The 16,354-nt window shown below is 36.9% G+C and overlaps 2 protein-coding genes across 2 annotated transcripts in view; one reads left to right on the top strand and one right to left on the bottom strand.

Moving 5' to 3' along the window:
• LOC135479890 (uncharacterized) overlaps positions 1-16,354 on the bottom strand; it is a 192,754-nt gene that overhangs the window by 167,590 nt on the left and 8,810 nt on the right. The gene's annotated exons all lie outside the window — the stretch shown is intronic.
• LOC135479776 (D-beta-hydroxybutyrate dehydrogenase-like) lies at positions 788-11,511 on the top strand. Its single transcript, XM_064759681.1, has 9 exons — positions 788-940; positions 1,538-1,671; positions 3,507-3,629; positions 4,277-4,380; positions 5,192-5,264; positions 5,852-5,954; positions 6,818-6,821; positions 7,448-7,501; positions 11,048-11,511. The coding sequence occupies exons 1-9, from the start codon at positions 792-794 to the stop codon at positions 11,138-11,140; spliced, it is 837 nt and encodes a 278-aa protein (XP_064615751.1). The 5' UTR covers positions 788-791; the 3' UTR covers positions 11,141-11,511.

Below are 16,354 nucleotides of genomic sequence, written 5' to 3'. Positions count from 1 at the left end.
TCGGCTGCGGTGATGTCAAATTTACAGTCAACAGCGGTGATGAAGAAGCACTTGTGCCCATGTGATTGTGAGCGAGGAGTGTGATTATGTGGTCGGAGCAGGGAGGGGTGTTATTTAACAAATGGGATGGACCGGTACAAATTGAAATATGTCAAACAAATTGAAAATATCCCTCTAATGTCATCAACACACGGGCCAAAACGTCCTACTTGGGCTACAAACCCTATAATACCTATACCACTACCGGTATGTATTTTGTATCCCAAGTCCTACATTACCTTATCTTTATAAGTAGGACTACATCACTTCATGGATGTTTGACGCAAAACTGTTCAGTGCTAAGCAGCAACCCGAAGTTGTTTGAACAACATAAAAACGTGACGAGACGGTCTGCAAAAGATATCCTGTGTTTGTTTTCCTTGTGTTTTTTTTCCTCCTGTAAAGGAAGAGGCGGTGAATCCATTTGGTTTTATTATGTAAGACTTATGCCTAAAATGACAGCTTTAAAATATTAGCCAAAGGCCCAAACTTAATTTTCTGACAGCTAACTACAGTATTATATTATCTGGTATAATTGAACATTATTTTAAAATTAATGTTCAGTTTTTGTATTTGCTTCAAGTATCGCACATTTTGGGACATTTTGATCACACAAGGCTGTAAGTTGTGTTTTTTTTCTGTCTTCATTCATGATGATCTTCATGATTTTATCGATTAGGACCCTTAATTAAAAGTCCCATTTTATACTGTAATTATTCATTATTTCATTAATTGTTTTTACACAGAATAGTATGGAAGATAAGGTCGCCTTGGTAACAGGCTCCACCTCTGGAGTAGGATTGGCAGTTGTCAAAACATTGGTAACCAAGGGCTGTTCGGTTGTTGTGACAGGTCTGGGCCAGGACTCTACCATTACTAATATTGTGGCAGAATTAAACATGTAAGTTTAAATTAAATTAGAGCCAGGGCCTGTGTGGCTGAGGGGGTTAACACGCCATTGTGGCACATTGACCCAGGAGCCTCTCACCAATGCGGTCACTGTGAGTTCAAGTCCAGCTAATGCTGGCTTCCTCTCTGGAAGTGCATGGGAAAGTCATGGGTTTCCCCCGGGATCTGCACGGTTTCCTCCCACCATAATGGTGGCTGCCATCTTATAGTGAAATATTTTTGAGTACGGCGTAAAACACCAATCAAATAAATAAAATGAGTAAATTAAATGCATCTAAGGGAGTCCTTGAGAAAAATGGAAGACCCAAGACCAGTGATGTTCAGCCATGTGTTCAGAACCAGCCCCAGCTGTTGTGCTTGCAGCTGTAAGTCAGGTGATTTGTACCTGGCATGTTGCATGGAATTCTCCTTAAATCAGCCCATATACTAGTAGAGAAATGACATAGGAGTAATGTGAAGTATTCTTTAGCAAGGCGTTGAACACATCTCAAAAAAAAAATGTTTAATTATGCAGTTTGGTTTTTATTTTAATAATGTAGTAAACCAGATTTAACCAAGTTTGTATATTGACTTATGTTTGTTGTTTCAGCCTTAAATGTCATCCAAACCAGTCAGTTCAGTTTGTACCGGTTAATCTGTTAAGGCCGGAGGAAATCCACAACTTTGTTGATCAGGTCTTTGGTCTCTTTCCAGCGGGTGTTGATATCCTTGTGAACAATGCTGGTAACTATTATCCTAATCTCCTTGTGAACAAGACAGGTATTTACTTATCCTATAGTCTCCTTGTAAACAAAACAGGTAGTCACTTATCCTATAATCTCATTGTGAACATTGCTGGTAATTATTACCCTTGTCTCCTTGTGAACAAAACAGGTTGTTACGCATCCTGTAGTCTCATTGTGAACAATGCTGGTAATTATTATTCTAGTCTCCTTGTGAACAGACTCGATAGTTGCCTGTCCTACAGTTTCCTTATAAACACGGCAATTAGTTACTTACCCAGTAGTCTCCTTTTAAATACTGCTGGTAAGTATAATCCTAGCCTCCAAGTGAAAAGGACAGGTAGGACCTTATCCTGTAATCTCTTCGTGAACGATGTGGGTAATTGTTATCCTAGTCTCCTTGTGAACAAAATAGGTAGTGTAGTTATTCTCTAGTACCCTTGTGAACGGTGTGGGTAATTGTTATCCTAGTCTTCTTGTGAACAAAATAGGTAGTTTAGTTATTCTCTAGTATCCTTGTGAACGGTGTGGGTAATTGTTATCCTAGTCTTCTTGTGAACAAAATAGGTATGTAGTTATCCTATAGTATCCTTGTGAACAAAGCAGGTAATTGTTATCCTAGTCTTCTTGTGAACAAAATAAGTAGTTATCCTATAGTATCCTTGTGAACGCTGTGGGTAATTGTTATCCTAGTCTCCTTGTGAACAAAATCGGTAGTTAGTTGTCTTATAGTATCCTTGTGAACAAAGCAGGTAATTGTTATCCTAGTCTTCTTGTTAACAAAATAGGTAGTTAGTTATCTTATAGTATCCTTATGAACAAAGCTGGTAATTGTTATACTAGTCTTCTTGTGAACAAAATAGGTAGTTAGTCATCCTGTAGTATCCTTGTGAACAAAGCAGGTAATTGTTATCCTAGTCCTCTTGTGAACAAAGTAGGTAGATAGTTATCCTATAGTATCCTTGTGAACAAAGGTGGTAATTGTTATGCTAGTCTCCTTGTCAGCAACACATATAGTTACTTATCTTATAATCTCTTTACGGGGCCTCTGTGGCTCAGTCGGTTAGCGCGCTAGCGCAGCGTAATGACCCAGGAGCCTCTCACCAATGCGGTCACTGTGAATTCAAGTCATGCTGGCTTCCTCTCCGGCCGTATGTGGGAAGGTCTGTCAGCAACCTGCGGATGGTCGTGGGTTTCCCCCGGGCTGTGCCCGGTTTCCACCCACCATAATGCTGGCCGCCGTCGTATAAGTGAAATATTCTTGAGTACGGCATAAAACACCAATCAAATAAATAAATAATCTCTTTATGAACAATACTCGTACCTGTAGATATTATCCTAATCTCCTCGCTACCATGGCAGTTATTTACTTATCCTAGCCTCTTTGTCAACAAAACATGTAGTTACTTATCCTACAATCTCCATGTGAACAGTGCTGATACTGGTAGTTATTATCCTAGTCTCCTTGTGAACGTTGCTTTTAGTTACTTGTCTCAGTCTCTTTTGATTTTCTTTTTTGCGAACAAAGCAGTTTCATGTAATCATTTCCACGTAATCTAGTTATCCTAAAAGTTCTCTGTTCTGAACATTGTAAATGATTATTTGTCTGTGGTGAATGTGATGACCTCCGTTATAGCTTGTAAAAAAAAAAAAGAGGTAGTTTTTTTGTACCTTGTGAACAATGTGGTTGTTCGTTATTTCTTTTAGTCTCCTTTAAATACTGCGCCTTTGGACCTTTGGTAAAGTCTCTTGGTTAAATGCGTACAATTTTGTCATAAAATATGGTATATATTTTAATATTGTTTAATACCTGTCCTGCTTTTAAATTCCCTGTAGGAATACAACATGTGGAATCACTGGAGAGATTTCATTGGTCAAAATGGGAGGAGATGCTTGCCCTTCATCTCTCAGCTCCATTCCTACTGATCCAGAGATTTCTACCCAAGATGAAGGAGAAAGGTGACTGGTCAGTCAGATGAAAAATTTGCACTAGATGCAAATGTTTTTACTGTTCATAAAAAGTTAAAATTTTCTCCTTTTGCTAGGTAAAACATATGTTATTTTATGGACCAGCAAATCATGCCTGCCTTGGTATGTGTGACCCTTTTTCATATTTGTCATGAACATGAAATTGTACATAGTGTTATGAATCCTGGTGTGCCTGTAAAGTTACAAAACATGGTGTCTTGTGGTGTTACCTATATGTTGCCTCTTAAAGTTATAAACTACATGCTCTTTTAATTAAAGCTTCTTATTAGAAGTATAAATTATGTTGCCTCATGAAGTTTTATATAATGTTGCTTGATGGAGTTGTAATTATGTTGCCTGGTGGAGTTGTATAATTATGTTATCTTATGATACATGTAGTATCAATTACGTTGCCATGCAAAGGTTAGCACATGTGGCCATTCAGTGTTCATACTTCAGTCATTTTATGCATATATTAAGGTGGAAAAAAGGTCTAAGTTTTGTCAATGAAATTTGAACAAATTGTGAAATTTTACTTGTATTTATCAGTCCCAATATGCAAAATGTTTGGAGAGATGCACATGTATTCTATTTTATAATTATTGTAATTAATGCATCATTTTTGCCTCTTTATTTAGGTTGGGGTCGAATTATCAACATTGGATCAGTTCATAGTATTATTGGAGCAGCTAACAAAGTAGCTTACACAACAACAAAACATGGTCTTCTGGGTTTGACAAAGGTACTAAATTTTCCCTACAAATTAACATGAAGGAGAAATTGCTCTTAAATTACCAAAAAATTACATTCGTACCTGGGCATTTTTAAATACACTTCTAAAGTCCTTGAAATTACAATATACATTTCATGTTTTTTAATAACCATGTCAAATATTTGTTGACGTCAAGTGTTTTATAATTTCTAATGACTTAATGACCATAAATATATATGATGTACTAATATGGTATTTATTTAATGATAAATGTACAAATGAGATTTGCGGTCACTGTGAGTTCAAGTCCAGCTCATTCTGGCTTCCTCTCCAGCGGTACATGGGAAGGTCTGACAGCATCCTGCGGACGGTCGTGGGTTTCCCCTGGGCTCCGGCTGATTTCCACCCACCATAATGCTGACCGCCGTCGTATAAGTGAAATATTCTTTAGTATGGCTTAAACACCAATGAAATAAATCAATAAATCAACAAATGAGATTTGCAAGTTTTGAAATATACATGCAGTTTCACATGTTGATGATGTTTTCCTGAAAATCCACCCACTTGTTGACGTAAACCCACTGTAGTCATTCAGATCTTTATCTTTCTCTTCTTTTTCCATTGATAAAGTTTCAGTGAAAGATGAGTTCAAATTATTGATGCAACAGTCATGTCCAAAAACTCTTTTTCTAAAGAAATACCAGGAAGAATTGGGAGTATATCATGTAAACATGTCTTTTGTCGCACATTGTTTTCACAGTGCTAATTTGGGTGACCGGAGATACCTATCTTGCAGATGTGTTCATATCATGTTTTTTTAAATGGCTGTTCTGTTTTTCAGGCTGTAGCATTGGATGCTGCAGAATTTGGAGTGACGTGTAATGCAGTCTGTCCAGGGTTGATAAACTCACCAAGTAAGTTATTAAAAGTAATTATCAGTATGCACTTAGCATGTATTGCCTGGAATAGTGTGTGCTGACTCGTATCTGCCTTCAAATCTTATGTTGATGCTGTCTATGATTCATAATAGCAGAAACATCGTGAATCCAGGTGCTGCTTGTCAGGGGTAAAATACTACCAGAATTTACTGAATTCTTGTGACATTTCCATTGATCCAACGTAATTATCTGTCCGTTGCTTTACACTAAAATAGCAAGCTCCACAGCAAACACACAAGACTTCTGGCAACAGGGAGAGGGGCCTATGCAAAGACCTGTGCATTTCCTTGGTGGTAATCTTAGTGTTTAATGCCACCTTGTTTTGATGTCATTTCAAGCCAGATATTGCATGATAATTCAGCTACAAGGACAAACCATTTTTCCATATTCATTGGGAAGTTTTTCATTTTTGTAGTGTTCTAGACGGAATGACGATTTTACGTGACCCATTCCAGTCAGGCTGTATGTGCGAAGTAACAGATTGAAACAACGTATTTACCCTGAACCTGCCATCAATCTGTCATGCGAATAATCAATTTAACATTACTTTTGTTTATTTGCAGTGGCCACACAGACAATACAAGTAGATGCAGAAGAGAAAGGGATACCTTATGAGGAAGCCAAGGTAATGCTTAAGTTTGTTCACCGTATTCTTCAGTCAACACAGTAATGCAATTATACTGTTGTCAATGTTGGGGCCTCCGTGGCTCAGTTGGTTAGCGCGCTAGCACAGCGTAATGACCCAGGAGCCTCTCACCAATGTGGTCGCTGTGAGTTCAAGTCCAGCACATGTTGGCTTCCTCTTTGACTGTTTGTGGGAAGGTTTGCCAGCAACCTGCCATGGTCATGGGTTTTTTCCTACCATAATGCCGGCCGCCGTCGTATAAGTGAAATATTCTTGAGTACGGCGTAATACACCTATCAATAAAATAAAATAAATATTGTCAATATGTCATTGAGCCATGAACATTTTTTCCTTTCTTGGGTTTGCTTGTTAGATTTGGACAGAATGAACTTGATTTGCCTCGATCTCTTTGCTTCTTTCAGTCTTGGCTTCTCTACTCTTGTGTCTTCATTTTAACTTACCTTATTTTGGCCCCAGCAAACCTTTGACTCCTTTCAGAAGTTGCCCTCTTTACAGTGATGCCTCACTGAAATACCAAACTAAAGACACCAGACATGACGCTACATCTAACCACAGTTTTAATACTGACATTGAGTAATCCAGTACATTGCATTTCCACTAATGTTGAGGACACCAGACATGATGCTCCATCTATCCACAGCTTTAATACTGACATTGAGTAATCCAGTACATTGCATTTCCACTTATGTAGAGGACACCAGACATGATGCTCCATCTAACCACTGTTTACTGACACTGAGTAATCCAGTATGTAGTCCACTCATGTTCTGTGGGTGGCAGCTCTGGCTTAAAGTGCTGTCTCATTGCGACTGTCAACGTGCCCTTAACAAAGAAGAGCACATTCTATTCCAGCTCCTCCTGGTTCAGACTTGTTTTTGAATAGCGAGGTTTGTCACGTACCTATTGAAGGTCGGTAGTTTACTCCGATCACTCTTCCACCCATAATCCTGACACTTCCCTTTAGGACTACCTGTTCTTGTAACAGTGATCTTGTCTTAGGGGACATTGCTGTGCATGTGTTCATTTTTTAAATAGCTGTCATATGACTGAAAAATTGTTAAGCACGACCTTAAACCCCAAGCACTCACTCACTCACTCACTCATTCATTTTTTTAACACCATCTTTCTGTCTGTCAGCTCCTCTCTAAACACGACTTTGTCCATGCACCTACTTCCAAACTACAGTGCTGATTTTGATGAAACTTACCATACATCTTGTCTATCTTCTAAACTTGTGCATGCTTAAGTTTTATGGCAATGGAGAAATTCTTTTGATAATAACTCCAGTTTAGGTACTTGGTGAAATAATGGATATTCATGTAGACAGATTTTGTCCATGCAACTTCTGTATGGCATCAATTTCCCAGAAGTTTTGTGTATATCTAAATTTCTAAAAATGCTTAAAAATGTTGACAGCTTGAGTATTATTTATAGTTTCATTTTCCTTTTGTTATTCTTGGAAATGTGGAGGTATTTCAGACATCTGGATTCTAGTTTTCTTCTTCTGTTTTAGGACATGTATGTGAAGGCAAGACATCCAACAGGGAAGTTAGTGGAAGTTGACCAGGTATCTAAGAATTGATTTACTGGTATTGTCATTTTGTATTTTTCTGAAACAGTCAGACAGAATGGTCATTTGATGGATTTCTCCATCCAGTCAGATTGGATGTTCAGTCAGTCCAGTTCAGTCAGGTTAAATGTTCAGTCAGATAGGATGTAAAGTGAGGTTGGATATTCAGTCAGATTGGATGTTCAGTCAGATTGGATGTTCAGTCAGAATGAATGTAAAGTCAGATTGGATGTTCAGTCAGATTGAATGTAAAGTGAGGTTGGATGTAAAGTTAGGTTGGATGTTCTGTCAGGTTGGATGTTCAGTCAGGTCGGATGTAAAGTCAGGTTGGATGTTCAGTCAGTTTGGATGTTCATTCAGTCCAGTTCAGTCAGATTGGATATTCTGTCAGGTTGGATGTTCAGTCAGGTTGGATGTAAAGTGAGGTTGGATATTCAGTCAGATTGGATGTTCAGTCAGATTGGATGTTCAGTCAGGTTGAATGTTCAGTTTGATCAGATGTTCAGTCAGATTGGATGTTCAGTCAGATTGGATGTTCAGTCAGATTAGATGTTCAGTTGGATTGGATAGGCCAGTCCAGTCAGGTTGGATGTTCAGTCAGATTGAATGGTCATTCAGATTGGATGTTCATTTGGATTGAATGTAAGTCAGGTTGGATGTTCATTCAAATTGAATGTAAAGTCAGATTGGATGTTCAGTCATATTGGATGTAAAGTCAGATTGGATGTTCAGTCAGATTGAATGTAAAGTCAGATTGGATGTTCAATCAGATTGAATGTTTAGTCTGATGGGATGTTCAGTCATATTGAATGTAAAGTCAGATTGGATGTTCAATCAGATTGAATGTAAAGTCAGATTGGATGTTCAGTTAGATTGAATGTAAAGTGAGGTTGAATGATCAGTCAGATTGGATTTTAGTCAGATTGGATGTTCAGTCAGATTGAATGTTAAGTCAGATTGGATGCTCAGTTAGATTGAATGTAAAGTCAGGTTTGATGTTCAGTCAGATTGGATGTTCAGTCAGATTGAATGTAAAGTCAGATTGGATGTTCAGTCAGATTGAATGTGAAGTCAGATTGGATGTTCAGTCGTATAGAATGTAAAGTTAGTTTGGATGTTCTGCCAGATTGTATGTTCAGTCAGATTGAATGTAAAGTCAGATTAGATGTTCAGTCAGATTAAATGTAAAGTCAGATTGGATGTTCAGTTAGATTGAATGTAAAGTCAGATTGGATGTAAAGTCAGATTGAATATAAAGTCAGATTGGATGCTCAGTCAGATTGAATGTAAAGTCATATTGAATGTTCAGTTAGATTGAATGTAAGGTCAGATTTGATGTTCAGTCAGATTGAATGTTCAGTCTGATGGGATGTTCAGTCAGATTGAATGTAAAGTCAGATTGGATGTTCAGTCAGATTGAATGTAAAGTCAGATTGGATGTTCAGTCAGATTGAATGTAAAGTCAGATGGGATGTTGAGTCAGATTGAATGTAAAGTCAGGTTGGATGTTCAGTCAGATTGAATGTAAAGTCAGATTGGATGTTGAGTCAGGTTGTATGTTCAGTCAGATTGGATGTTGAGTCATGTTGGATGTAAAGAATGTAAAGTCAGATTGGATGTTCAGTCAGATTGAATGTAAAGTCAGGTTGGATGTTCAGTCAGATTGAATGTAAAGTGAGGTTGGATGTTCAGTCAGATTGGATGTTCAGTTATATTGAATGTAAAGTCAGATTGGATGTTCAGTCAGATTGAATGTTCAGTCTGATGGGATGTTCAGTCAGATTGAATGTAAAGTCAGATTGGATGTTCAATCAGATTGAATGTAAAGTCAGATTGAATGTAAAGTCAGATGGGATGTTCAGTCAGATTGAATGTTAAGTCAGGTTGGATGTTGAGTCAGATTGAATGTAAAGTCAGATTGGATGTTGAGTCAGGTTGGATGTTGAGTCAGATTGGATGTTCAGTCAGGTTGGATGTAAAGAATGTAAAGTCAGATTGGATGTTCAGTCAGATTGAATGTAAAGTCAGGTTGGATGTTCAGTCAGATTGAATGTAAAGTCAGGTTGGATGTTGAGTCAGATTGAATGTTAAGTCAGATTGGATGTTCAGTCAGATTGAATGTAAAGTCAGGTTGGATGTTCAGTGAGATTGAATGTAAAGTGAGGTTGGATGTTCAGTCAGATTGAATGTTAAGTCAGATTGGATTTTCAGTTAGATTGAATGTAAAGTCAGATTTGATGTTCAGTCAGATTGGATGTTCAGTCAGATTGAATGTAAAGTCAGATTGGATGTTCAGTCAGATTGAATGTTAAGTCAGATTGGATGTTCAGTTAGATTGAATGTAAAGTCAGATTGGATGTTCAGTTAGATTGAATGTAAAGTGAGGTTGGATGTTCAGTCAGATTGGATGTTCAGTCAGATTGAATGTTAAGTCAGATTGGATGTTCAGTTAGATTGAATGTAAAGTCAGATTTGATGTTCAGTCAGATTGAGTGTAAAGTCAGATTGGATGTTCAGTCAGATTGAATGTGAAGTCAGATTGGATGTTCAGTCATATAGAATGTAAAGTTAGTTTGGATGTTCTGCCAGATTGTATGTTCAGTCAGATTGAATGTAAAGTCAGATTAGATGTTCAGTCAGATTAAATGTAAAGTCAGATTGGATGTTCAGTTAGATTGAATGTAAAGTCAGATTGGATGTAAAGTTAGATTGAATGTAAAGTCAGATTGGATGTTGAGTCAGATTGAATGTAAACTCAGGTTGGATGTTCAGTCAGATTGAATGTAAGGTCAGATTGAATGTAAAGTCAGATTGGATGTTCATTCAGATTGGATGTTCAGTCAGATTGAATGTAGAGTCAGATTGGATGTTCAGTCAGATTGAATGTAAAGTCAGGTTGGATGTTCAATCAGATTGAATGTAAAGTCAGATTGAATGTAAAGTCAGATTGGATGTTCAGTTAGATTGAATGTTAAGTCAGGTTTGATGTTCAGTCGGATTGAATGTAAAGTCAGATTGGATGTTCAGTGAGATTGAATTTAAAGTCAGATTGGGTGTTCAATCAGATTGAATGTTGAGTCAGATTGGATGTTCAGTCAGATTGAATGTTGAGTCAGATTGGATGTTGAGTCAGATTGGATGTTCAGTCAGATTGAATGTTCAGTCAGAATGGATGTTCAGATTGGATGTTCAGTCAGATTGAATGTTCAGTCAGATTGGATGTTCAGTCAGATTGAATGCTCAGTCAGTTTCGATGTTCAGTCAGATTGGATGTTCAGTCAGATAACATGTCCAAAGTGTTTATATTTCTGGATAGTTCTTCATCTAAGTTAATGTATGCTGATGACTACAAAAACTTACTTTTTAAAAACTATTTTACAATTTACATTTTTCTGTATGTGAAGAAAAAAGTGTCTCTTTAAATCTTTCATTTAAAAATGCTCATGATCCTGTAATCATGTCACTTAAATCTGGTAAGACATTCCCTACTATACAAATTAAGGTCCTCTTGTAAATTCAGGCCCTTTTTAATTGTTTTATCAGATAGCTGATACAGTTGTGTTTCTGTGTACATCTGCTGGGGACAACATGACTGGATCTACCCTCATGATGGATGGAGGTTATACTGCCAGATGAACACCGTGAACACAGGAGCTGTTCATGGAACATTTTGTGGTGTGAATTTGGACAGGCTTTTGTATAAAGGACAATAGTTATTTATAGGAAAGGCAGTAGTTCAACTTGTGAAATTACTTCTCTGTCCATTGTGACGTTTATACTGTTGGATATTGGCCATGGAATCATGAAGACGTTGAATATATTTGTTGTTAAATAAATGAAAAATTAAATTATAGGTATCGATCTTGCGGTTAGTCAGCAGTTCAACAACGACGTTCGGTGAGCTAAGTGAAACAGCAGTGGAGAGTTTGACATTCTGGGCCGGCCTGGTAGGCATTGGGGGTGAAGTACTACTGCAGCTGGAATGGACCCAGAGGCGCACTTAGAGTATGGGGAATAAATAGTAAATTAAAGCATTTACCAGAGCTTAGAGCCAGGATTCTTTTACAGGGTTTATATGCGGAAATAGTTTGTGTCTGTTCTGACTAAACCACCCTGATTTGTTCTTTGTACATCTTTATTGTGTTGCAGTTGGTCATTTCAGCGTGCTGCTCCAACTCCGCTGATCACACCAGGTCAGGTTAAAGTAAGATTCCGCGGTGGCTAGGCCAGTGTCTAGTGCGACCAACTGCAGAGAAGGTAACCCTGGTTCCACTGATACACTACCAAACAAACAGGTGCACATCCAAACAGGCAGCCTAAGTGCCCAGGGTTATGGCCCCAAGCACTGCACTTTTGTCCACTGTCCCTGAATCTCGTCTAACTAAGAATGAAAATCAGATTTTTGTACACATACAAAAGCAATATCTTTTCCTTGTTAAAGGCTGGATCCGAACTTTTGCACAAATAACAAACCAATACAAATTTATGTGTAAGGAATTTTAATATCATGCGTAAGATTATCTTGGCAACAAGTGGGAGCCCAACAATATACAAAGGAAACTAGTAAAAAAAAAAAAAAATACTAAAAAATGGTTTTATCTAAATGTATATAATCACACAAGCAACAGATGTTTTTGGGTTTAAATCCTTTAAAGGGTACTTTTTACAAAACAGATTTTTACCAAGTGCCTGTTACATTTGCACTTTTTGAATGATGCATATCAAAAAATACTGTGAAGCATAGACATAAAAACAAACTTAAACATAAATTAAAAACAAAACCACAATAAATGTATATAGCAGGAATGCACTACAAGATTCACATGACATTTCAAGGTAAATATACTGTTCTGATTTCGTATTGGATGTTTAATGCCAAACTTGGCGTTGGAAAATGGTGAAAAGAGGAACACAGCTGACCTAAGATAATTCAATACAATGCTGTGTTATCTGCTTACAAAAGCTTACCTATGCATACAATACAACAATGGTACAGCAGATAAAATGACACTTTGGAGCAGATATCCGATTTCTGATCAGGTGTTGCAGAACAGTGCAACTGAAGCACATTTCCATCAATACAGAATGAAATATTTATTTATTTATTTATTTATTTTTATTGCTGTTTCACGCCGTACTCAAGAATACCCACGACCACTGCAGGTTGCTGACAGACCTTCCCGCAGTCGGAGAGGAAGCCAACATGAGCCCGCCAAATGAAATAATTGGCAAAGTCGATCTGGTTACAGCATACACATTGTAGCAAACAAAGGCAGTGGTAGGAAGGATGACTGGCATCAGTGAAATAGTTCATTCTCATCATTGAAAAACTTGTCTGTGGAATTGTGATCCCAAAAACACAATTATATTGCATGGAAGAGGTCGGATTCAGAAATGTTAAGAGGAAGATACACGAACAATACGTTCAGTCAAAAATGAAACAGGAGAGCAGTCAGATCTGAACACAGATTTAAGAACATCACAATCAATGAACAATTCTATGTATTTTGTGCAAAACCAATATTGCGTTATCTGAAAATTCAGGGGCATTAATTCACCTGTTAATCAGATTTATATACAATAACATATTCACAACTCCTTTTTTCTTGTTTGTAAATATGATGGGACAACGTTACATGCAAATATTTGATTTTCTTCCAAGTTTAATCACCGTTTTTGCAGTGAAGTAATTTGACCTACAAAGAAATACAACTGCTGTGACTGTGACCAACACATATTGTCTCCACAAATTAATTTTAGCACCATCACACAGAGAGAGATATGCATGGTATCAGCACACTTCGGTATTAAAGAATCCTACTCTCCAGCCAGATCCTGACACAAACATGCACTTTCTGACTGAAAGCCTTTGCAATTCATGATTAATCACAAATCCATTCTCTGGGAGAAATTGAAGAAAATTTAAGACATCAAAGGAGGGGGAATACAAGAGTGAAGAATAAAGAACATTAGAAGAAAAAACAGATTTCATTTGTACGAATCCTTTCAAATTAAGAACGTCTTCAAAGAAACACCCAATGTCAGGCAAAAGACGTATATGTTAGAAAAGAAAATTCTTTTTTTTTTTTTGGAAGTGAATTCGGTCCCTGTATATACAAGTAATGGTCCAGCATCTATTGTAAATATGATTATAATAATAACTCGTAGCTGGCTATATTAACAGAACTACAGACTTTAAACACATTTCTCTACACAAATTCTTCCATACCAATGTTTGTTACAATAGTCAGAATTGAATAATAAAATATAAATAAATGATCATAGCTTCAGACTAAGTTTTCTGATGACAAGAGTTCTCTCAAGGTTTGACAAGCACTCCAGTCTAAATTTATTTTCCCTATTTCTTCTAAAATTTGGGACATCTAGTCTGCTCATTTCAGCCAATGCATATGTAATTTTAGCAGGAATATTGTTTCTTTTTTTCTCACACGGTTAGACCATCTAATGACAAACATACTCGTATGTTTACTTTTCCAAAAGGCTGGCAAAGAAATGTAATATTCCACTTTCTACATTACCAATATCTGTGAGAAGGATTAGGGTACATATACCGCAGACAAAGCCACTAACCGGGTTGTGGCACTCTCAGCATGACAGGGAACTTCTGATCTACACTGGATTTCACTATAAAATGTCCTCCTATTATCCTGCATGAAAACCCTGAAAAATCCTCACATATCACAAAAAACATACACTGTACCTAATAACCTCCATCTACAAGAATGTATACCTACATGTATATAGCTAACGTCCCCGTGTTTTTACCAGAAATCGTTGGAAAGTTAATACCACCTCAATATGTAACCTGGTTTATATTTTAAGATATTTCAACCTAATAATACATTTCATTCAAATTTAACATTGTTTTGATTATCAGCTTTATGTGTGGAGGAAATCATGATGATGGTAAAGTCTACTTTACTGCCATTGTGAAACAAATGAAATTCCTCATCCGTTTTATTCTTCCTCAAAGTTTACCAAAGGGAGGTAACTTTATCTTTGTGATGTTCCAGGCCTAAATGGGCTAGGTGTTTACAGTATCATGAATATGCTAATCATTTGACGAGCTGTGGCCATGGGTTGATTTGGCAGTTGTTAAGTTTAGGGTGCCATATTAACCATGTGGTAGACTGTATGTCATCAGTTCTGCTTTTCTGCTTTTCACAATGAATATGTGAGAAACTGGTCAAAAAACAGTCTGATTATTTGCAGTGATGTAGTTCAAACTTTTAAAAAGTCATTTAAATACATATTTAGAATCCCATGAGTTTTTATTGAGAAGATTTAAAAAAGACAACATCAAGTCAGGGGGTGTAGACGTTCCACCTAAGCCCATGCATTTTTAACACTTTTCAAGTAATAGGCTCTGTTCACATCTCTTTATACATACTTTTACTGGTCCAAAAACATCACGTGTCAAAAAATTGCTCAAGTTGTTAAGCTTGAAATGATGAATAGCATGAAGTTAAAGAGTGAAAGAAATCATCCTACATGTACATATATGGGGTAAACACCCAGTGAACATTCATGAAGAGACTAGACAGTTTACTATTCTCATGCTAGTTTATTACCAGGAATCACTGATACAAAGAAGTTTAACCTACTCAAATATGCAACATAAAATTATCCACACCATCAATCTGACAGTCCTTCATTATACACGTGCACATTCCCAAAAATACTACTTGGGGTTTGATTATTCGAAGATGACTAGCATTTACTGAGGGTATTTTTTTTATTGCTTTAACAATTAAATTGACCAGTAATTAGACTTTCAGTTCTAGGCATGCAATGCTCCAGTATGTCTCTTATCATATGTTACCAAGCCTGAAACACCACTAAAAAAAAATTGTATCAACGCTGTTACACTCTGTAAACCTACTGTTACAATTTGCAACAACTCTGATATGATTTGTAAACACCAATGTAACAATCTGTCAATCTGTAACCCCACTGATACAATCTGTAACACCACTGCAACAACACGTACCAACACAGTTACACTCTGTAACTCTACTGTTACAATGAGCAATACCGCTTATACAATTTGTAAACACAAGTGTAACAACCTGTGACACCACTGCTACAATCTGTACCAGCACTTTTACAATCTGTAAATCCACTGTTTAAATTCAAGCTGCAACACTGCCGATGCAATTTGTAAACACCAGTGTAACAATCTGTAACACCATTTCAATCTGTAACACAACTATTACAATGCATGCCTGTGTTACAAAACAGAGACTTGAGCATTTTGATTTATAAAGATCTCTAATCATAATGACTACTACCTCACATATACACCTCAAGCACACTTGTGTGTCTTTGTTTTCATGCTAAATGTACCAAACAACAATCTAAAAATCATTCATGCAAGAAAAAAGGTGTGTTTTTCTAAATCATGTATACATACCTTTAAAGTATGTTCCCTAAACTGTCAATAAGTAAACGTTCTCTGTATATCAATGCTTTCACCTGTAAGTAAATCTTAAGCAGCATACTATGGTAATTCTTCACAAACCACCTGAATAAACCATTATTTCTTTTTCTTAAACTATGGTCCTCAATGCGCCGTCTTGAAAAAGAAATGTGTTGATCCCTGATTTCTGTGGTGTGGCATTCAAAGTTTTGCAAGTGATATCATAGCTGCTCTGAGCCAATCATCAGCACACACATTGGTCACATGACTAAAGTACTGGAGGGGAAAAGAAAGCGAATTTAACCCAGGGGAGATATGCAAAGAAGAAGAATATTTTAGCATATAAAACAAAAAATATAGCTGTTAAGTACGAAATTCTTTCTGGAAAAGTAATTATTAATGTGTCTACC

Source organism: Liolophura sinensis, chromosome 12, assembly GCF_032854445.1.
Source record: "Liolophura sinensis isolate JHLJ2023 chromosome 12, CUHK_Ljap_v2, whole genome shotgun sequence".
NCBI lineage: Eukaryota > Metazoa > Mollusca > Polyplacophora > Chitonida > Chitonidae > Liolophura > Liolophura sinensis.
This window is presented reverse-complemented; position numbering and strand designations above follow the sequence as displayed.